Source organism: Epinephelus lanceolatus, chromosome 10 (genome assembly GCF_041903045.1).
Source record: "Epinephelus lanceolatus isolate andai-2023 chromosome 10, ASM4190304v1, whole genome shotgun sequence".
Classification (NCBI taxonomy): domain Eukaryota; kingdom Metazoa; phylum Chordata; class Actinopteri; order Perciformes; family Serranidae; genus Epinephelus; species Epinephelus lanceolatus.
In genome coordinates, this window is record NC_135743.1 from 14,171,371 (window position 1) to 14,194,289 (window position 22,919).

Consider the following 22,919-nt stretch of genomic DNA (forward strand, 5'->3'; position numbering starts at 1 on the left):
TGTGGCCAACCTTGCAAAAGCAGCATAAGCACTGCTCTCCACTAGATGGCGCCAAGACTCACCAACCTGCTCATTTACATTTGACGCGCTTGTCCCTCCTCAACTCAGTCTTGGCCCGCTGCTCCGTGCATCCAACAGGTTGGTCGTTTCCTTCCTACAGATCTAAACTTTGCACTTACTTCATTCAGTATGTACGGACTGTATGCAGTGTACCAACACTTCTCTCTGCACCCTGCTGTTTATGAAACATGTTTTTTTTGTCCGATTGTTTATTTTCCTGCTGTTTATTCTGTCGCTCCGCCAGATATTGATCTCCTGCTTTAGTCAATTGCTGACAAGCTCCAAAAGACTTCATTTTCTCCTGAGACAGGCAACACACTCACAGGTTAAGATGAATGCTCGATGTTAGAGACTAAAGGATAAAGGTTTTATTACTAATACTGCCGTAATTATTCATTGTTTTAAATTTAAGCTGCATGTCTTATTAGTGCACTTTGGTCTCCATGCGTAAAACCGACCTTTACTCCAGTCTGGTAATTATGAGCTGCGCCATTATATCACTCCAGGTGTGTTCTCCACAGATCACAGGGCTGCAGGGTTTTGTTGATTCACTCAGGAACAAAGGTCTGTTTGCCTTTGGCTAACGATTTACACCCCCTGCCTGTCAGCCCGGGTCCATGCGTGACTGTGCATAGATACACCTCTGCAGCTCAGCTCCATGCACTCTCTCCACACACCAAAAAAGAAAGTTTGAGTAAACTGTGTCACCGAGTGGAGGACACATCATCTCTATGTGTCACCTCATTCGTCAAAGTCTTACACTTATATAACGCCAGCCGTTATCAGTCCACTGTTCTGGGAGAGAGGAGCTGGATTGTGTGTTTTCCAATAAAGCACGCTGCAGTGGGTGAATGCAAAATGTGAAGGACGAGGAATTATTAATGATACAAGCTTCTTTAAGGTTTCAGAAACTTACTGAGATCAAGAACGTCAAACTAAATCTGCAATCAATCAACCCTTTTTGGTATGTTTTTCTAATCTAAGATACCACTTCCTGGTTAGTCACCCTTTAAAAAGGTATAATAGCTTACAATCACTGGTTATTAAATAATGTACTAATACTTTACAGATCAGTTAAAAGCCTTTAAGAAAAACTATTTTAAGTTGCCAGGTTGCAGCTGGTTTTTACGCTTTTAAAGCAGTAGTTCCCAACCTTTTACCTCAAGGGATCCTTTTTCTATCATTGAGTAAACTAACGACCCCTGATTAAGTTTTAACATTATATTCAATGCATAACAATAACAGTACAGAACAACTGATCAGCTACAAAATCAACCCAAAAAGTGAGCGCAATAACTGTGGGAATTTTGAGCAGATTATTTCTTGTCAATATTGCATCAGAGATGAGTTTTCCTGATATTTTAGGAACCTTTTTTTATTTGGTTCCCTCTCTGTGTCATGTATATTTTTTGAAACCACCAGACAAACTTATTCGGCTTCTTTTTTGACAAATTCAGTATTTTCTTCTCTCTGACACTTGCCCATTGTTGTATTAGCTCTTGGGTTGTTTTAACTGTGTACTTCTCTAATGCAGGATGAGGCTGAGACGAGGTAGCAGAGAGTAAAGGCCCTATCAATGTAGCTTGTGTCTTCATGGTGCCGTTATCCTGCAAGATTTTTCAGATATCTCAAATAATATAGAATAATCTAAACTTGAAAAATAATTATTTCATTTATTTTTCTTAACAGAAATGAATACAATACTGAGATATAGGCCGACTGTATATATTTTTAAAAAGTTTTCTTACACTCCTCAAAATCGAGAAGGCCTCATGATCCCCACATGAAGCTTTGCTGACCCCTGGTCTTGGGTCCACTGTCCTACAATATGACCCTTTGTCTTGTTAGCTCTTTAGTTCATTATGCATTAACAGATTGTTTGACCCTTTGATAATTGCTGCAGGCTACATGTATTACCTTTAATGATTGACTTACTTTTGCTTTTGGCCTTTTAGAAACTGAGAAACTCTTATTTTTACAGTTAACTGATACATTGCTCTGTCTCAGAAAGGATAGAAAAAAGTGAAAAAAGTCCAATACATTTTCTTTGAGCCCAAAGTGACATCTTTTTTTTTTTTTTTTTTGAATAACTCTTTATGTCAAGTATTTTTACACCATAGAGAACACTGTGTGGGTGCACACTAGGTAAGTAGTTCACATGTTAAATGTCGTTTTATTGTCCAAACATTCACGGTGAAGCTGCGTCCATGTATTCTGAAATATAGACAGTCCATTTCTCCCATTTTCTGAGGAATACTGCTCCTCTAGACCTTGGACTAAGTTATCTTTTCCATTCTAAAGATCTCCTTGAATATGTCCATCCATTGTTTAAGGCTTGGAGGCTCAGATTGTCTCCAACACTGCTGCTGTGACTGGAAAAGTTTGCCCTAAATGTGCAGTGTGACAACGAAGCAGCCAAATTCTCTCCATCTCTTGGAGCTGGTAGAGGGGAGCTGTGTTTTTCCAAAGTGACACCTTTAAATGTCTTGTTTTGTCCAAAACCCAAAGTTTCGTAATAACTTAGTGTTGCCTTGAATATTGACTTATTGATACATTTAGATTCTGAATATCTGAAGCGGTTTTAATTTGTGTTTTACATACAGTATTGATACTGGTACCAGCTGCACATTTTGGTTTTACTGTTAATGTTTACCACAGTCATTCTGCTGCCATCTGCTCCTAACCAAGAAGAGAAAAGTCATAGTTGTCATGTTATGGCCTTGTTATATTTATATTTTAATACAAATTTTAAACTTTATTCCCCTTAATGTTGGTTTTCCCCGTGGTATTGATATCTTTCAAGTTAGAATTTCCAGTATGGTGACAACACTATGACAATATGAAACAAAGAAATGCAACAGTCCCCCCACATCTGAGAGGCTGAAAAGAGCAAATATTTTGGGTTTTATCTCGAAGAATGACTTTTTTCAATTGTTGAAGATTGTGCGTCTGTCGGCCGACTAATCACTTAATCAACAAATCATTTCAGCACAACATACAGTTGTGTAGAAAGTAATGTGAAGATACTCTGTGTGTGGTTTGGGGTTAACACTGTGTCAAGCTCAGGTTGACACACTCAGGTCGTTACATAACCCGCAGCGATGCACCAAATAGACAAGAATCACTTTGTACTCGAGTGAACCCTGATAGTTATGTGTTGTAAACTTTTTCCATTTTTAGCATCACCTTGGCCCAGTGAGGCCACTTATTCATCCAAAATCATCCGCCTTTTGCAAACGGTGGCCTCACTGCACATGGTGAGAGTGGGAGGAGAGATGAGGGGGCAGCAGAGGGGTCAGAGTGTGAAAATGAAGGCAAGGGGCTGAACAAGGCTTGTTAAGGTGACACTAGACTCAGAGAGGTGCACGACCTCAGAGCAGACGAGGACAAAGTCGGAGGAGAAGATATAGAAAAGTTGAGGAACTAAAGAAACTAAAATAACAAACAGAGGAGGAGGAACTGTGCAGTGGATTTGGATCTAATTAGAAACTGATTTTTTTGTGAAAATGGGTAAGTGGACCAATAATTTCGTTGAGTTATATTAAGTTTTGTACATTATCATTCGACTGCAGCATAATTTAAACTCCTTACATGAGCTATTAGGGATTGATTTACTTGGGTTAACTGTGAACTGCTAGAACATAGGAGCTTTGTGTGCAGGTAATTATGCTTATCTAAGTCTACTGGCTTATAATTTGTCACTTTACAATATCTGTGGTTGTGTAACATTGCCCAGTTGTAACCTATAGGTTAGATAATGCACCACTGTGTCATTTGTCAGTTGCTTTTGAACTTTAGTGCAGAGTCATAGCTGGACAAACATCTGCCCTCTTGCCTCGAGGTCACCGATCGATCGCACACATGCATGCTGACCTGCAGGAATGTGACCGGCTGCAAACAGACCCCACCCATCACCTGCTTCACCTCTCTTATCATTAAAGCCGTGCCACGACTGATATTTTGCAACTGTCTTTGACCTGCTTTATTTATAGTCAGGCCTTCCAGTAACAGGTACCTGCATCTATGTGTGTGTGTGCCTCTATGTGTACACTCTGGGATGTGTCAGAGGAGGATCTCAGTGGGACACGTAATGATGTGTGCAGCGGTGCGGCAGAACTGGGTCACAGGGAGGTGGATAGAGAAAGAGAGAGTGAGAGGGAGAAAAAGACAGGAAGAGAAAACACTGACAGCGACCGAATCCAGAGGATGGAGGAGCTGTGCGTGTTCACATTACCCTGCAAAAGTCACCATTTTCATTGGCGAGTTTCCTCTGCAGACGTCAAGCTTCATCTGTCTCTGTTTCTGCGTGTGCATGCTCCACAGAGAGCTTTAGTTTATGGCTCATAATTAATCATGATGCTGGTCAACAAGGTGTTAATACTCTGGCAGGTAGTGCAACAAAATCTAGGAAATAATTGAGTTTTCTTTTCCATTATAGATCTGTAGAAATCCTCCTTGTCAGATTCCTCCTCTCACCCTCACCCCCTCCCTCCTCTCTCTGTCTCCTTTGTCCTCACCTCTTTGCTCCTGTTGTGCCGTTAGCACCGACCTTGTCTGTCAGCCTCCTCTTTCCTTCATTCCTCCTCCCTGGTCCTCACTCTCTCCTCCCCCATGGTGGCAGAAATTGCAGGCTTGACTGATTGTGACATCCTATAAAATGGATGCCATTGTTACTGGCTCAAAGCCCTCAACCAGGTACCACAGTGCTTTGCATGAGAGACACTGGCTCCATTTACTGGTTTGTTCTCTCAGGTTTTATGCAGCAGTGGTGACAGGTGTTCTCATCGGGCGTTGAAAGGCTTTACGAGCTGTATGTCTAGGATTGTAAGACGTGATAGGTCATAAAATAAACATTAAAAGACATTTTTTGAGATAAAATTCACTTGGTTATAGAGAAAGTGTTTGAATGGGGTTTTAGAGTTTGACTGTAGATAATAATCTAGAGTACACCAGTTTTATGCTAATGCTGCTGTAATCAATGTTATCTGACTCTGTAATGTGAAATGGTTCATTTGTAGTGATGAGTTTTGGGAGTCGACATCTTGGGTTTTTTTGGAGGTAGACATGACCATATTAGGACAAGAGGGTATGGCTGGGGAGAAGCAAGGGGTGGATCTGACACACCCTGTAGCGTATCCTGTTTTACATCTGTTTTACTCTACACAGGGTCATAATTTACAAAATAAACATCATGGTGTATTGAAGGCAATAGCAAACTAGCAACTGAGGCCATTAACTCCTTTGGTAAATGTTTACTGAGGTAATAAATCAAGTGGAGGATATCAAGTGCAACTAGTGCCCCCTGCTGGCCATAAGGTGAATGCAGGTTTAGGGCAGCTTCACTTTTTAGACAAGGACCAAGATGTTCAGGAAAAAAAATGATTGGAATGATCCCAATTTGGAAGTTTTGCTAACCAGGATCACTCAGACTGATCACTTTGATCCAGATACAGACTTTTCAAGATTAAGTGTTTTTATTTGAAGATATGTCACAATAATTCATAAAGATAATACCTTAAAGTTAAAGTTAGGTAACTTTTGTTTGCTATTGACAGCTAGGATTATTTTATGGCACCAAAATCCTTTAAAAAAACAAAAACATTTTTTTATTGTACTTTGTTTGAAGAGATATATTCGCACAGATGCAGGTGTGTTGGAAAATATCACTTGAGTCTCTGAACAGAAAATCCCGCACCCTCCTGTTGCTCAGCTTCACAATGTATTAGTAACACTAACGTTTCAGATCTTTGTCAAGAGCGTTCCAACACCTTTATTTACAACAGTGAGCTTAAATAGAAACTGCGCCACCCATTTCACAGGTGTGCACAAGTGTGGGGGAATTAATTAGCTGTTGGTGTGTTTCTCAATAACTGACAACAACCTGTGCATCATATGTCACATACTCCACAAAGGAAAAGTAAATGTTGTTAATAATGGTGTTGAACACTCTTGACAAAGTCCAGTGGGAACGAAACGTTAGTGTTTCTAATAAGTTGTGAAGCTGAGCAAGGGCAGTGTGCGGGATTTTCTGTTCAAAAAGGCTTAAGAGGGGGGTGTCGGCAGCGTAGTGGATAGTGCTGGCGCCCTATGTACAGATGGCGATGCCTCGCTGCAGCAGTTGCAGGCTCGACTCCGGCTTGCAACCCATTGCTGCATGTCAACCCCCGCTCTCTCTCTCACCCCATTTCATTCTATCTGTCCATTAAAGGCAAAAAGCCCCCAAAAAATAATCTTAAAAATAAAAAAAAAGGCTTAATAGGTAGTTTATTACTGTAACAATAAAACAAATCAATCAATTTAAACCAATTTAAAAGTTTTAGCAAATATTGTTCTTGAAATCCTTTTTTTTAAATTTTTTTTAGCATCTTTCAGCTCATGGTTTTGATTTTACAACCTGCAACTTTCATGTATTGTGTCACTGCTGCTGGCATAGCTTCATTTCCAGCAGCACACTGTCCAGTTCCTGTCAGACACTTGACAGCAGGGAGACAGTTAGTGACTTGCTGGTGAACACAGTGAAGCATTTATCAGCTAGAGAGCCAGATATTTCCCTCAGAAGTGAGCTGAGATCAAACATAACACCAGAGCTAGAGAGAGAGAGTGAATATTGATTTAGACTCAACAGGTGGCCACAAGCACCAAACAATATGCAAATACTGTGTCACAGCTTGATGAGGGAAAAGTCAATTAATGCAGGTTTAACAAGCATTATTAAAACTTGGTGTCACACTAGAGCTGTTTTCACACTCAGCTACAATATTTGTCATTTCCTCATAAAGAGTGTTTCTACACTGACAGACAGAACAACAACATCTCAGTCTCCTTTCAGATTGAGTGTCTCTTCTGGGAATGCAAGACGCCTCAGTTTGTTTTCCCTCTTCTGTCACAGTCTCTCTGTCCTTCCTCTCCAGCCACTCCCTCTTTTCCCTTGTCCCCTCCATTGCTATTTCACATCCATCCACCAGATGCCCTCAGACTTCCCCTGCTTTTCTCATCATCTGACAGCCCCGCCCATCTACACACCTGTTCCCACTTTCCTTTTCAGTGCTGCACATATTTAATCAGCTCTTTCCCACTCACTCCTCCCAAGTTTGTTCGACTGTCTTTGTTGTGGTGTTGCTTTCATGCCTCTGTTTCGGACTGTCATGGATTTTAAGGGGATTCTGCTTTTGGATTTGTTAGCCTGTTTGGACTGCATTCGTGGTTTTGACCTTTACCCACCCACCAGTCTGTAAGCTCTTGTATCTCAGCCATGAACTGTGTCAGTCTACATAGCAGTCTGTACTTGGGTCCTATCTCTGTTACCCTGCTCACTCCAGCTGTGACCTCTTAAGGAGAGGAGGCGATAATATTTTATCAAACTGCATTTGAAATGAGGATCTTAGAGGACTGCTGATGTGGAGACCCGATAATGTATTTCCATTTGTTTCAAATGTCACCATACAGACCTTTTTATGTCTTCAATATGGCCTGAATGTCAGCCTTTTTTCCTGTTTTAAAATTTACGGCTTGTCGAAGAATGTCTGCTCTACTGCAATGTTTTGTTTTCATATTACCGACTCATATGACAGCTGAATGTCAGCATGACAATCTTCCTGACCTCTCCATGCTGTAGTTAATGTCAGGTCAGTATCTTTGGAGGGTTTTTCAGCCTTTGTGTGCACATACTTGGTTTCCTCTGCTGTCACTGTGCGTTCAGAAGCAGCTCTTAAAGCGACAGTTCACCCCCAAATGTCAAAAAATATATATTTCTCTTACCTGTATTGCTGTTTGTCAGTTTAGATTGTTTTGGTGTGAGTTGCCGAGTATTAGGAGGTATCGGCTGTAGAGATGTCTGCCTTCTCTCCAATATAATGGAACCAGATGGTACTCAACAGCAATGTCTCTTTCCAGTTATTTGAAACACAGATGGTTTCAGGTGGCTTTCCTCTCCTGCAACCCTCTGATGCCTGGTGCACAGATTGCTCTGGTAAACCCCTGCAGCCCACCTCAACTGCCTCACAGCATGCCCTCCAACCACTCTCTCTACTGGCCTCTAATAGCGTTAGGTAATTGGCCTTCTTTTGGTCATGGGCCTCCTCCATCAGGTCTTCCCAGGGGACTGTAAGTTCCAGCAGCACTACTTGTGACGTCCTTGCAATAATCTGCCTCCCAAGGTCCACTTTCAGCTTGGCAGGTAGCTTAAGTGTCTGGACCAGAAATCATGACCCTGTTACTCAAGATAATCCACAGACCTTGTTGTTAACAGGTCCATGCATTTTCTTTCAACCCAGCTACACCTGCCATCACGACCAGAAGAAAGCGTGCATCTACTGCTAGCTCTCCTAGCACCACTGAGCTAGTTAACATCACAGCTCAGCCGAGGAGGACGCCATTAATGTTTATATCTCATACCATCATGAGCATGAACCTCTTGTACATGAGTAGATGCACTCTTCCTTCTGCACGGTGATACAGTTGCTGGGTGTGGTTTGGTAGACAGAAAATACATGAAACTGCTCAGTGGTCTGTGGATTATCTTGTGGAACTGAGCCATGATTTCTGGAAAGAGACATTACAGAGTTTTTTTTTTTGTTTGTTTGGTTTTTTTTTTGGAGCACCACAAACCGAGTGCCATCTGGTTCCATTATATTGGAGAGAAGGCAGACATCTCTAGGGCCAATATCTCCAACACTCTACCACTCACACCAAAACAATTTAGCCTGATAAATAGCACTACAGGTAAGAGGGAAAATATGTATTTGATTTTCAGGTGAACTGTCCCTTTAATATTAGACCAGAACTGTTGTTCTTTTCCGTCATTTACACAGGAGTACACACCTTTCTCTGTATGAGGTGTTTAGTTCATTAGTATTCACAGGTGGAGTTGGCAGTAGAGTTGTCATGACTGACTTCACCCTGCTGACAACATTTCTCTGTCGCTACAGCTTGCATCAGGCGCTACTCAGAGAGTATGACACTGCCGGACTCTTTCATCCAACGCCAGGAGCTGGATGCCAGCATGGCTGACACCTTCCTGGAACATCTCTGTCTGCTGGATATCGACCAAGAACCAATCACAGCGCGCAACACCAGCATAATCTGCACAATCGGTGAGTGTGACAAGAGGCCGCAGACAGTGAGTCTCAGTTTCAAGTTTGTTTTCTGGCAACTGTTGTGTGTCTGTCAGACAGCCAGCTCCTGGGTGCTGGGTGGCCGTCAGTGTTGGCAGGGTTTGATTCTTGGCTAAGGACCTGTCTGTGCATTTCTTCTGCCCAGAAGAAAAGGAGAAAATAAAAGAGAAAAACAAAACAAGAAAATACAATGAATAAAAACTGCCACTTCATTCTTGCAGAGCTCTCTCCACATATCTCACAAAGGCAGGTATTTTTTTACTGCTTACTGAAGGGCTTGTGTCCAAAGTGATTAAGCAGCGGGTAGATGTGCCAACACAGCTAATTTTCAATGCAATTATTTTCTTGGCCAATGAAATATCAGGAGCCAGTGAAAAAGGTCTGCCACATTCATCCAGAACACAAGCTGACATTTTCAAATTGCTTATTTTGTTTTATCAGAAACCACCAAAACCCCCAAATTATCCAGTTCACCACCACAGTAAACACAGGAAAGCAGCAAATTGTCACATTTGAGAAGCTGGAAGCTGGAAGTGATTTTTGGCCCAAAATCGTTTCCAGTGACTTACTTCACCTTATTGTTTCAGCTCAGTTTTAAAGGTATACTATGTTGGGCTTGCCGGTTACTGTTTGGAAACAGTGTCGCCAGCAAAAGTGAAAGCCAAGCTTAGATTCACTGTCATTTGCTATATTTGCATTTTTTTTTCTGCGCTGTGTTCACAATTTTCATAGCTTCCTCTTGGATGCGTGTTATGGTCGAGCACAAGGTCACTACCTTTATATACAGTCCTGACCTCACCCATGTGCTGCACCCAGAACCATTGTGAACACAGCATGGTAAGATGAAAATGCAAAAATACAGGCAAAAGACAGAGTCTCTGCAGATAACTACTCCACCACACATTTCTAGTAGGTCATTAGTGATGAATGAGAATAATAACCCTTTTATGAGTCCACACATTGTTTTATTTTTTAGGAAATCCTGCATAGTTTCTTTTTAAAGCTAGTTGGTAACTTTTATAAAAGTTTTTGTCATTATTGATGGAACTGTCACTATATCCACAGAGACATGAGGCAGATAATCTGTGCATTAAAATAATAGTCTTCCTCCTCCATCATTTCTTTGTAGTGCTTCTCATGGCATTGCCGCAGATGAACAAAAGAAACAATCAGAGCCGAGGAGTCTCTAACGCAGCTGTCAGTCAAGTCTGTCACTGTTATGAACTGCAGTCAAACTGTTAAACTGAGCAGAGCTGATCAAATATAAACAGCATTCTCTTACTGTATTGCCTATTTCTCACTTCAGGTGTTTTCAGAAATATATTTTAGTGTACAGTTTAGCTGTTAAATGAGAGTTTGTGACCTGTGTGCCATGTTGAAAACAATCAAACCAAAATCGGCCTCCAGCTGGCGCAAACTCTCTCTTTACAGCTAAACAGTACACTGAAATAAGTTTCTGAAAACATCTGATGAGAGAAATAGGCAACGCAGTAACAGAACCTTGAGTCATATTTGATCAACGCTGCCTAGTTTGACCACAGATTTTGAAGAGCAGCTGGTTAGAGACTCTGGCTCTGATTGGTTTCCGCGTCGCAGTCTAAGGGGCCTTTTCTGTGCCAGCTTTCAAGAGCGCGGCCGCAGGTTGCGTCTGAGCTTGTTAAGCAACCTTAACAAGCACCATATCATAGCCTATTTACCTGAAATCCTGAGAGCACAGCTGATCTTCTTCCAGGTGCTGTTGGTGTGAAAGCCTATTGTACGTAGGACAGATGTAAAGCTCTGACAGCCCTGCGCTAAAATGATCAGCTTCTTCTCCATATTTATCACAGACTGATAATTACGGACGAAGGGGAAGATGTCTGTTGGCTGTGACTAGTTGGTCCTCGTCACATGACATGTGGTGCACGCTAGTGAAGTCCAAAAGTTGAACTTTATCTCGGGCACAGCCGTTGCACCCTGAAAAACAGCTGTTTGGAAAGGTGTGTGCGCCGTGATGATGTCGCTCTGGCGTTTGAACGTGCCTGCTGCGCGTCTACATTGCAAACACTGAATTTAAAGGTGCAAAAACGCAGCATGTGTATGGCCCCTAATTCTACCAAGCACTACAAGGAGGAACATGTTTTTTTCCCCAGATTATCTGTCTTATGTACTATGTGTTTTAGTGACAATTTCATATGACAATAAGTCATTTTCCTAAAAGTTACCTACTGTAGCTTTAATGTACAATCTCCTTTCTCTTACTTCTGTTCCTTTCAGGTCCTGCATCCCGATCCATCCCCAAACTCCAAGAGATGGTCAAGGCAGGAATGAACATTGCTCGTCTAAATTTCTCTCACGGCTCACATGAAGTATGTGCAGTCCTCCCCTGTGTACCATTTCTCACATTACATACAGCACCACAGCGTACATGTTGTGGTCTTTCCTCTAGACATGTATTGATTCTCTGTCTCTTGTCTGTCAGTATCATGGGGAAACCATCAAAAACATCAGAGAGGCTGTGGAGACGATCACCTCTGACCCCTTGTATTATCGGCCCGTTGCCATCGCCTTGGATACAAAGGGTCCGGAGATACGCACTGGATTAGTGAAAGGGGTGAGCATGTTATTCCTCATCCATCAAACAGCGTAAATCTAATCAAACAGTCACATTCAGTCAGCTGTGAGAGGGGCTGAAAATATCTCCACTGCTTCCCATCAGCATCATTTCTTACAGGTTATTGCTTCTTTTTTTTTTTTTTTTTTTTTTTTTTTTTTTTAGGGGAGCAAAACAACTGTGTGTTCTGTGTCCTTTTCTTCTTTTGTGCTTTCACATCATCATTGTCTTGTTTTGTTGTTCTTTGTGTAACTGTTGCATGCCGTCTGCTTTGCTGAACAAATAACTCCAAGCTCTTGGAAACCTCTTCATGCTTTGATTAGCTTACAAAATGCTCTGCATGACATGCAAGCTGTGCACTGCTTCTTGCCTGTTGTGTCTCTTCTAAAGTCTGTTTAGTAGCGTAATAGGAAGATTAAACAGAGTTACTAACACGTGCGTTATACGTCAATATTATCTTAATGTTCGTCTCAATTAATTTTAATTTTTTGTCCTCGTATCATGAACACGTATGTCTTGCATGTTTTAGCAGATTGCATTTTACATTAACAAGAAAAATGTTAATAGGTAAATGACAGGTTATGTTACAGCATCAACAAATGATTGGGTAGAAAGCAGCTGACGTATTTGTGGGGCAGTTACAGCCCCGTACAGTTGACGTGTGTCACGTTATCGTCGTCACCGGCACTCAGAGCCTCTGATGTGAATTACCAGAGCTATTCAGCCATCGTAAACCACTCTGGCTCGCTGAAGCTCAGCATGCCAGTGAATCAAACAGTCATGTGTCTGGACAGCGAGATGAGTCGGATCCAGCAGGTTTCAGCCCGGCTCAGATGTGGTTTTGCAACAGCAAACAGAGGAAGATTCTCTCCCAGGAGTAGATAGCCAAATATTTGATGTTTGGTATTTTTTTGGCTGAACACCAGCAGATAGAGGTAGATTAAGGTATTATATAAATGACAATATTGCAACTAGGAGGGCTGACATCCTGTGATTTGAAATGCCAGTGGAGAATATGTTTGTTTAGAGAAATAGCAGAGCATGAATTACAAATGACTGAGTTACAAATGAATCAACAAAGTTTATTGGTTATGTTCACGGCAAACAACAACATCTTGTAAGTCTGCGTCTCTGTGTAGACAAAACAAACACAGGAGCTTAAAATAATGCCTGGAAGATACAAATATGACACCTTACGTGGACTGCACTTGTTGAGTGCTTTTTTTTTTTTTTTTTTCTAGTCTTCTGACCACTCAAAGTGCTTCAACACTACATGTCACATTCACACAAGGTGCTCACTGTTATTCAGTAACCATTCACTCGCACTCACACACTGATGGAACAGCCATCGGGAGCAATTTGGGGTCAGTGTCTTGCCCAAGGATACTTTGACATGCGAGCTAGTGGACGACCAGCTCTGTCTCTGAGAAATGTTATTCAATGCATTATTTAGCTTTAAGACTTACCTTATTAAATCATCATTTATGTTTTGATAATGTCTTGATAACAGAGATGATGACGGTGTTTACTTAAAGGCAGTGTTTCCCTTCGTTCCTCTTTGTGTGTGTCTTTGTATAGAAAGTGGAGGAGGAGGTGCTGTTGGAAAAAGGCAACCCTGTCCGTGTGGTGACAGCAGAAAGTGACAAAGAAAAGACAGACGGGAAAATCATCTGGGTGGACTACCCCAGCCTGCCTAAAGTCGTCAAGAAGGGAGGCAGGATCTACATCGACGACGGCCTCATTGCACTTAAAGTACAGGAAACAGGTAATACACCTTAAGTTGACTTTAACAAACCTTACCTCTGATTTTCATGTGTTTAGATATATATTTACCTTACAAATACCTAGGGATGCAATGCTATCCTATCAAAAAATGCACGCACAATAGATCGTATGATATCTTATGAATTAGGGCCACATGAATAATGCTGTGTATTTGAAGCAAAGTTGCGCACTTAATGTAAAGTCATACATGTAGAGGTTCGGTTTAGGAAAAGAAACTTGGTGAGGATGTACCTTTTTTTTAAAATGATTCAAAGCTCAAATGGTTCTGAACACTCGTCAGTGTGTTGGTCACGTTATCACAGCCTTCCAAAATTTGTGGGTTATTACACAAATTACTGGCTCATGATTGCTTTGGATATGTTCTTTATCTTTTTCATGCACATAACTGTACATATTTCTTATGTTTAATTTTATTCTTGTTTATTCTATAGATGTATATAGTAGTTAAATTCCACTCTTACAGCCTCGGCATAGTGACGATATATATTTGATTTTTGATATTTTGATATCTTAAAGGATAACTTTGGTATTTTTCAACCTGGGCTCTATTTCCCCATGTGTATGTGTGCATATGATTCATAGGTACAACTCGTTCTAAAATTGGTTCAGTATTGAGGGAGGCGGATGCAGCTGGCTGCCGCGAAACGAGCTAAAACGGTAACGGGGGCAAATGCGTCCCGTATAAGTCTGCGCATTAAAAGTGCTTTTTTTCGCCACTGACCGGTTTAGATCACCAGTGCTATCTCTGTAAATAGCATACTAAGCATTTCCCTTACCTCTGGGCTGTGTGTGACGTCATCTCGCGAGAGCTTTGCTCCACTGTGTCTGTAACTCTCTCTACTCGTGGGGCAGCCGTTTTCTTGAGGAAGAGGTGTTTCGGGATTCGATGTCTTCTCTTCTTCGGCTGGCAGTAGTCATCTTGGGAGAAGTGAGCACTGCAGACCCGATGGTCTGCAAGGCACAGTGTCTGGACAGGAGTGTTAGCATCCATTTGTAGCACAACTAGCCACAACTTCAGCATCTCGCTGTCCGACAAAGGCAGCCTATGAAAGCTGTACGGGGTGTTGTGTGACATCCTGTTCTTGCAATTCCGATAAGCACAAACACGAACCATTGTTTACAATCGATGCAGTAAAACTCTCAACTGTACTCCGGGACAACCATCGCCACTCGGAGCAGCGCTCTGCATGGATCCTCTGTTTTCTTCCGGCAACAAGCAAAGCTCTCGCGAGATGACGTCACAGCCCAGAGCAAGTGAAGGGTAAGGGAAACACTTAGTATGCTATTTACAGAGATAGCACTGGCGATCTGGACTGGTCAGTGGCGAAAAAAAGCACTTTTAATGCGCAAACTTATACGGGACGCATTTGCCCCCGTTACCGTTTTAGCTCGTTTCGCGGCTCCCGGCTGCATCCGCCTCCCTCAATACTGAACCAATTTTAGAACGAGTCGTACCTATGAATCATACGCACACATACACATTGGAAATAGGGCCCAGGTTGAAAAATACCGAAGTTATCCTTTAAGTACTTGTGTTAAACACTGTAGCATAATGCACATTTTCATTTTTATCTTATTGCCATACATTTACATACGCTTATTCTTATGTCTTATAATTCTCTGTTCTTTACTTAGGAGAGAGTGTAACGAATCACAGTTTCTCCTCAGGGATCAAATAAGTATTTCTGATGTATGAATTTTGGTGCATAACTTTTTGTCGTAAAACGTACAAACAGTGCATGAGAACAGCCTGCAGGACGACATGGTGACGCTGTAATTAGTTGAAATAGGTCAGATTTTCCCTGGTTGTGACTGTTGTCAGGACTGTCTCAGAAAGAGCATCATCCAAGCCTGTTAAAATTAGTGACAGTGTTTGAAATGCTACTTTAAAAATGGCATGTTTTATGTACAACCTAAGTTGAAGTAGTTTTCTTATTTTGCCCAGTGAATGTGTGTATTTTAAAAAGAATTGTTATTTATGTCTGCATCTGCCAGTCGGCCATCATGATAAAAGCAGGTATAATAATATGTTCATTCCACTACAGGTGAGACTCAATGTGAAAAAGTGCATTTATCAGTTTTGGTAATTGGCCAAAATTAACTGGAAGATACTGGCATATCAGCAAAAGTCCAATATCGTGCATCCCTAAAAAAAAATTGATAAGGAAATCACAAATAAACCAACACTGTGCAGAAAAAAATTAACAGACATACGACGGTATACGTATTATATTCATTCTGTCTCTTTTGAAGAGATCCACTAGTTATGATTCCTTTTTCGTGGCAGTCTTTACAAAGAAATGTAGTTTTGGCCATCCTCAGTTCCCAGAGGACATTTTAATAGACCTCTTATTTTCCTTAACTCCTCCTCCTCCTCCTCCTCCTCTGCAGGCTCTGACTGGGTGGATACGGTGGTGGATGCTGGTGGGATGCTGTGCAGTCGTAAAGGTGTTAACCTCCCCGGCTGCGACCTCATCGGCCTGACGGCGGTTAGTGAGCGAGACGAGGCTGACCTGAGGTTTGGGGTGGCCCAGGGTGTCGACATAGTGTTCGCCAGCTTCATCCGCTCTGCCCAGGATGTCAAAGATGTGCGGCGAACTCTGGGGGCACACGGACGACACATCAAAGTGATCAGCAAGGTGGAGAGCCGGCAAGGTGTTCAGAAGTGAGTACAGGAAAATACTTAGGAAGTAAAACCATTAAGGTTGAGTTATTTTTAATAGCTGGTGGCAGTGAGAGTTTCTTAACGAGGCTGTGACAGGACTCGATATCCACCCTCCTGTGAACAGCCAGCTGCCACTGATGGATAGACACATGACAGCTCTGGTTACACATCTGTGATAAGCGATCTGTGTGAGTTATAGCTGCCACTTAATATATCTGACACACTTTATGTCACAGCTCCTCCTCTCCATTACTCAGCTCTCACTTTCTGCTGCTGACGGTGTTTAAGCGTGGCTCTAATTTAAATGGGATTTTTTTAAGATCAGATCATAAAGATTACATTTTTACACACTTATGGTCCTGTGTATAAACATTTGGCTCCAGCAGTTATGCGTCTACGCCAGTGATGGCCTCGGCTGGAAGCATTATGTTTTTGGGTTGGTGTCCCATTCAGTAATTCTATTTTCTATTCTATTTTTTAAGTCTGGACTTCCCTATGTTTGCATTGATCACACATGCATTTAGTTTTGATGCAGGGTTTACAAACATGTATTTATTGATTTTCTGATTTGTTTAATTTGAGAATACACAAAGATACATTTGTAAAAAGACATAAAATAATCACACTGATGTAGAACAACCCTCCCCTTCCCTAAGGGAAAAAAACAAACAAATACTGGACAAGATATCATTGTATGGTAGACAGAAGAAACATTAAGTAGACATTTTCTCTGGCTATATCGCCTTCAAATTTCCAAAGTTCACAATTCTCAAAGAATGTTAAAAAAAAAGCACTCCAAACCTTATGATTTTTTTTTTTTTGCTTTCTTTGTCATGCTGTCTGATAGCTTTTCAAGGACAAGACAGGCAGATGATTCTTTGAGCCAGCAACCAACAGAAGAGCTTCTTACTTCCTCTCACTCAAAAGGATTCAGGCGTCTTACTTTTCATAGACATAAATCAGTCATTTCCTTCTCTTTGCTGCTAATTTACAATCCTCTTGGTACAAATTAAGAAAAGTTCCAAACTTTCAGGCAGTCGGGGACGGGATTTAAAGTGACAGTTCACACCAGAGCAAAAGAACAAAATTTTTCTCTAACCTGTAGTATGTAAAGGAACTAGAGGGCCCTCAGCTTGTGGTGCTCAAAAAAACACATTTGAAAACCTAGGAACTATTATATTTTCCGTTTATACATTGAGTTCTCTTATAGTCGAGTAAGGATATTTGACTCCTACAAATGCATTTCTTAAATGATAAATTTTCTAATTTAATGTAGGAATTATATCACAGCGCAACACTATCCTCAATGTGTTTTCAGGATCCAGCAGCTGTGAGCAAAATCCTGTTATTGCTGCTCAAGACCTGCATTTGAATAATGATGATGATAATAATAATAATAATAATAATAATAATAATAATAATAATAATAATAATAATAATAATAATAATAATAATAATAATAATAATAATAATGCATCGTTTTTCTGCCTCTGCTTCTCTGTGCCTGCTCACGCCTTCTTTTGTGCTCTTTTCCAACTCCCTCATTTTTATCCCAAACTCGCAATCCTTTGCCTCCTCATCCGCCCCTAATCTGGCTGTCAGCTTCGAGGAGATCCTGGCTGAAAGTGATGGCGTGATGGTTGCCAGGGGCGACCTGGGGATCGAGATCCCGGCAGAGAAAGTCTTCATCGCCCAGAAGATGATGATTGGACGCTGCAACTCTGCGGGCAAGCCCGTCATCTGTGCCACGCAGGTCAGGGGCAAGCACGCACACATAGGAAAAGATGCAGACACAATAACATATACAGATTTACACTCTAACTATAGTGTTATCCAATCAGATGTCAAAAGGGCCCAAGTAAGCTAGCATTAAAACCTAACAGGCACAAATTAACCTTGCGCTCCTACATAATGTACATGCACAAACGCACACTCACTTGTCCAATAAATTCATCCTCAAAACGACACACACTTGCTTTCTTTCACACCCCTCTGCTGCCACACACACACTCCTGCAGCCATGTTGAGTCACAGTGCTATATCTTGTTTATGCTACAGCTCCTGACTCAGAGTGACAGCGTTATAGCAGGTTTGCTACTCAAGACCTGAGTCCACAAACACCACCCACACATGTACACCAATCAGCATTAGCAGCAGCTTCTTAACTACTACAAAAACAGTCTCTTGGGCGACACCGTGAGCGAGCACATTTTCCAACTGTCTGCCTCGCTTATTGACTCATATAGAGTCTCCGACATGTCAATAATCGTGCCCGCCTGCCTCAGTCTAAATGATCTCTCCCCCACTACTGTCCATCCATCCACAAAGCCATTACCCACTCTCCTCATTCTCTCCCTGAAGCCTGTTTGCCATTACTTTCTCATCTTAGACAAAAAATTGACGTACAAAGTGCCTTATTTTTAATGGAATCATTGATTGAATCCCTTTGCCTTGCGGAGGCGCTTTGGTTGTGGTTAAAGGACTAATGTGAATGTGTGTGTGTTTGTGATGTGTCTGTAGATGCTGGAGAGCATGGTGGCACACCCACGGCCGACCAGAGCAGAGGGCAGTGACGTCGCCAACGCCGTGCTGGATGGAGCCGACTGCGTAATGTTATCTGGGGAGACCGCCAAGGGACTGTTTCCTGTGGAGGCAGTCGCAATGATGCACTCGGTGTGTGTTTCAGTGTGTGCATCACGTCCACTCTGTTACATGTGACTTATAGTAGAGCCCTCTGATGACGCTCTCCCTCTCTGTCTCTCAGATCTGCAGGGAGGCAGAGGCTGCCATTTTCCACCAGCAGCTGTTTGAGGAGTTGCGTCGCCTCACTCCGCTCTCCACTGACCCCACAGAGGTCACAGCCATTGGAGCTGTAGAGTCCTCCTTTAAATGCTGTGCTGGGGCCATCATAGTCCTCACCACCAGCGGCAGGTGTGTATATCAAACCTTCCACCAGACAAGAAGACATGGTTATGGTGTGGTTAAAGAATCAGTTTGGGAAATCCACTCATTCACTTTTCAGTGAGAGTTAACAAAAATATTGATACCACTCTCATATTACAGTAAATTAATCTTTATTTATTAGTAGTCTTTATTTATAGAGCACCTTTCAAAACAGTTACAGTTACAGTTTTACAATACAAAACAGAAAATTAAGATTGCATGATATAATATAGGTATATATAATAAAGGTAATAAAGGTTCACAATTCTGGAAGTGTTTTAAAACATTTAGCCTCTCTGGAATAATCTAGTCCAGATTTGACCTGTCTAAGTACAGTGGTTTTTGATCTGGACCCGGTCTAATGTGGCCTGCATGTAAAAAACGCAGTGAAATGTCCCTTTTTTTTTTTCTTTTTTTTTTTTGCATTTTCACAAATATAATAAAGGCTTCTCAAATCTGAATGTGGGTTTAGGACAGCGTCGAGGCTATACCCTTAAAGGGCCAGTGTGTAATATTTGGCATGGTTTATTGTCAAATCTGAATCTGAATATTCTACCCATTAATATGTTTATATAAGTGTATAATCGCTATAAAATAAAATTTGTTTGGTTTTCGTAGCCTTATAATTATGCTTTTATATTTTTATAGATCGATAGATAGCTAGCTAGCTATATAGCTAGCTAGCAAGGGCCTTGCTTTAGAGAGGTCGCCATCTTGCACCGCCAAGTATGTAAGGCAGTCCGAGCGGACAATCCAGCCAGCCAGAGAACGCGTTTCGCGTGTATAAATAAACCAACGAAGACAGCGGAAGGAAGGAAGAAGGAGGAAACAGCAGAGAGTGTTAGTAGTTCGTCAGCAGAGAGTAGTGAAAAGTTGTTTTAGTTATAAAGTTTGTGAATGGACCACACTTACCACGCAACAGGAGAGAATGAACCCGAACTGTCATCTGTGAGGAAAAGAAGACGCAATTTCACTCCTTGTGATGCACTCTCTGCGGCGCTTTTCCTCCTGATGATATATCTCCCCAACAATGGTAGCAGTAGCACCGAATCCCATTCTGTGCAGCCAAATGGGAGCGGAGGATTCAGCCTCTAGTCTCACCCGCTCAGCTTCCAAGTTCCTCATCTGTATGCTCCGGCTCAAACAGGTATGGCTCTGGGTCTGTGTCCGCTACAAGAAACTCTTCAAAATCGCGTTCAAAGTCGTCCATTGCAGCTACTATAGTCCGGAGATATTGCTAGGCTAAATAAACAGCTGAGCTCTGTTTACAGGCTACGCTGTCAGTCAGTGTGCGGGCTGGAGATTGGTGGAGCAGAGAGGGGAGGGGGGTCCCCGCTAGGTATTGTAAACGAGTATGTGTGTATGGAGTGTGTGTGTTACACCAGAAGAGTCAGAGTTTGGGACGGAGTCTTTTACCCCCTGGAGTGTTACCGGAGTTTTTGGAGTGCTCAAATAAACTGGCCTTTTTCCCGAACGCTCCTCTGGTCTCCTGCTCGTGAGGGATTCATTACAATATCGTAACATGGCTTAGATTACTAAATAAACATTCACCTCATCGCTAGATAGACCTACTCCTGAAAAACTCGTGTCTGCGCAAGGCTTTTTGTCCCTACGAGGCCACCGTCATTTACCCGACGGGAGGGGTGAGCAAGTGAGCCCTGCAATCTAGAATTTGACCACTGATGTCACCGTTTTCAACCCATTTTACACACTGGCCCTTTAAAAGTCTAATATGTTTTCACAGCAGTTAGATGCAAAAAAGCCGAGTATCGGACACTCAGCAATATAGGTTACTTTTCCCTTAACTCTCCCCTTATCTGCTGAATTGGGAGCCATAAATTGGAAGCAAACATCAGAATTGTGTTTTGACAGATTATGTCGAATCATTTGATTTGACTTCTTTGGCAAAATGCTCCATTAAAAAAAAAAAGTGTGTTTTGGAAGTTTTTTATATACTTTAATAGAAAAATAAATGAACATTTAAAGAGTCTGAACTGTTCTTTATTTTTGCAGTATTAACAATAGCGTCATTTAGATTTTGCTTCGGTTAGGACTAAATCATCCGTATTTTCTTACATTAGCCTTTCTTACACTCAGGTGAGCATAATCAACAGGTTATAGACTTTTTAAAATACAAAAATGTGAAATGATTGGTTATCTTATCGTTGTCAGCCATAAGAAGCAGGTAGTTGTCAATATCGGCTGAAAAAAAAGTCTATCATGCATCCCTACAGACTATAGGTCATTGTAGAGAATGACTTTAACTAAGAGCCAAAAACTAGGCACATAGTAAAACACAGAGTATAATGAAATAAAATGTAATAAAACATATGTGACATCACCAAAAAGCTTATGTAAAAAAGTGGGTTTTTAAAAGTGATTTAAAACATGACGCAGATTTTGCAGCCCTGATCTCCTCAGGCAGGTCATTTCATACTCTAGGAGCTCTGCCTGTAAAGGCTCCATCATCTTAATCTGGACCTTGGCAAGGAGTGACGCATTCGATGATCTTAAGGGACATAGGGCAATATAAGGTCAGATAAGTAACTTGGAGCGAGGCCTCCCAAGATAGCAGGTAGCTGGTGTAAGGAAGCCAGGATAAGGGAAATGTGTTTCTTAGCCCAAGTCAAAATCCTGGCAGCAATGTTTTGAGTGAGCTTAAAGCAGGAAAGGGATTTTTTTTTTTTTTTTTTTTTTTTTTTTTTTACTGATGCCAGTGCAAGGCATGGATAACGGGTTCCAGATTGTAGTGGAAAGAAATGATCTAATCCTTGAAATGTGTCTTAGATGGTGAAAGCAACACTGAACCACTGATCTGATATGTTTGTCTAAGATTAGATTTTGATCCAAAATAACACCAAGATTTAAGCAATGTTGGGTTATGAATAGGACAGTGAACTAAAGCTATTTGATATTTGGGAGTTTGCACTGTCTTGACCTTTGATCAATGATCTGTTCTATCAGCATTTAGCTGAAGGAAATCATGGGTGTCATAAAGGCAGTTCAACAGGTTGATAGTGTTCTGGTAGTTGTCTGCAACGTCACAGCTTAGATAGATCAGAGTATCATCTACATAACAATGGAAGCTGATATTATGCCTAGTATAAAGTGACCAAGAGGAAGCATGTAAAAGGAAAAGAGAATTGGACCCAGCACCAAGCCTTGGGGTACCCCACAGTGGACACCTTAATGACACCAGTGGCATTAATATAGCAGCAAACCACTATTTTCTACATAAAGATATAGTGGAGTAATGGTGTCCTGAGCAGAGAATGAAGTCATGCTCCCTCTGTATGTGTTATTATCTGAGCTTCTCTGATGTTTGTTGTGGTAAGCTGGTCCGGCCGTGTGTGCATGTTAGTGCATGTGTGTATCCCACTGGTTAGCTCATTGGCATTGCTTTGCACTGCTCTCATATGGCGGTTACTGCTGATATCGAGATGGCATTGTTGTGGAAGCGTAGCACCCACCCTGTGGTTCCCTACCTGGTTAACACCATTAGCTCTGTCAGCTCTGTTGCTGTTGTATAGCACCATTTATGGAGTTAGCATTGTTAGCTGCTAGCCGCGACTCAGCCATGTTCATGTTGAGAACCGTGTGCAGACAACTCATAGGCTCTGAATTTTGCATAAAGCCCCTTTAAGGTTAGGAAAAGATCAAGATTACCATTGGTGAAAAGGTGAACATGATTTTTGGGCATTCAATGAAACACAGACTCCAGTTTCCTGCATGAAAGTCATATACTATATACTATAAACCA

At 41.6% G+C, this 22,919-nt stretch overlaps 1 protein-coding gene across 3 annotated transcripts in view; it reads left to right on the forward strand.

The window, feature by feature from the left end:
- Positions 1-31: 31 nt before the first annotated feature.
- The window catches only part of pklr (pyruvate kinase L/R), a 28,281-nt gene continuing 5,393 nt past the window's right edge, over positions 32-22,919 (forward strand). The window contains exons 1-9 of one of the 3 annotated variants that reach the window (XM_033641685.2): positions 32-138; positions 8,988-9,152; positions 11,430-11,521; positions 11,635-11,766; positions 13,345-13,531; positions 15,943-16,216; positions 17,819-17,969; positions 18,737-18,889; positions 18,981-19,147. In XM_033641685.2, the coding sequence (XP_033497576.1) occupies positions 9,014-9,152; positions 11,430-11,521; positions 11,635-11,766; positions 13,345-13,531; positions 15,943-16,216; positions 17,819-17,969; positions 18,737-18,889; positions 18,981-19,147 (1,295 nt within the window). In that variant the 5' untranslated portion in view covers positions 32-138; positions 8,988-9,013. Of the gene's footprint in view, positions 139-3,425; positions 3,571-7,663; positions 7,686-8,987; positions 9,153-11,429; positions 11,522-11,634; positions 11,767-13,344; positions 13,532-15,942; positions 16,217-17,818; positions 17,970-18,736; positions 18,890-18,980; positions 19,148-22,919 lie in introns of those variants that run through there. The other 2 variants (XM_033641684.2, XM_033641683.2) reach the window with 2 other exon arrangements.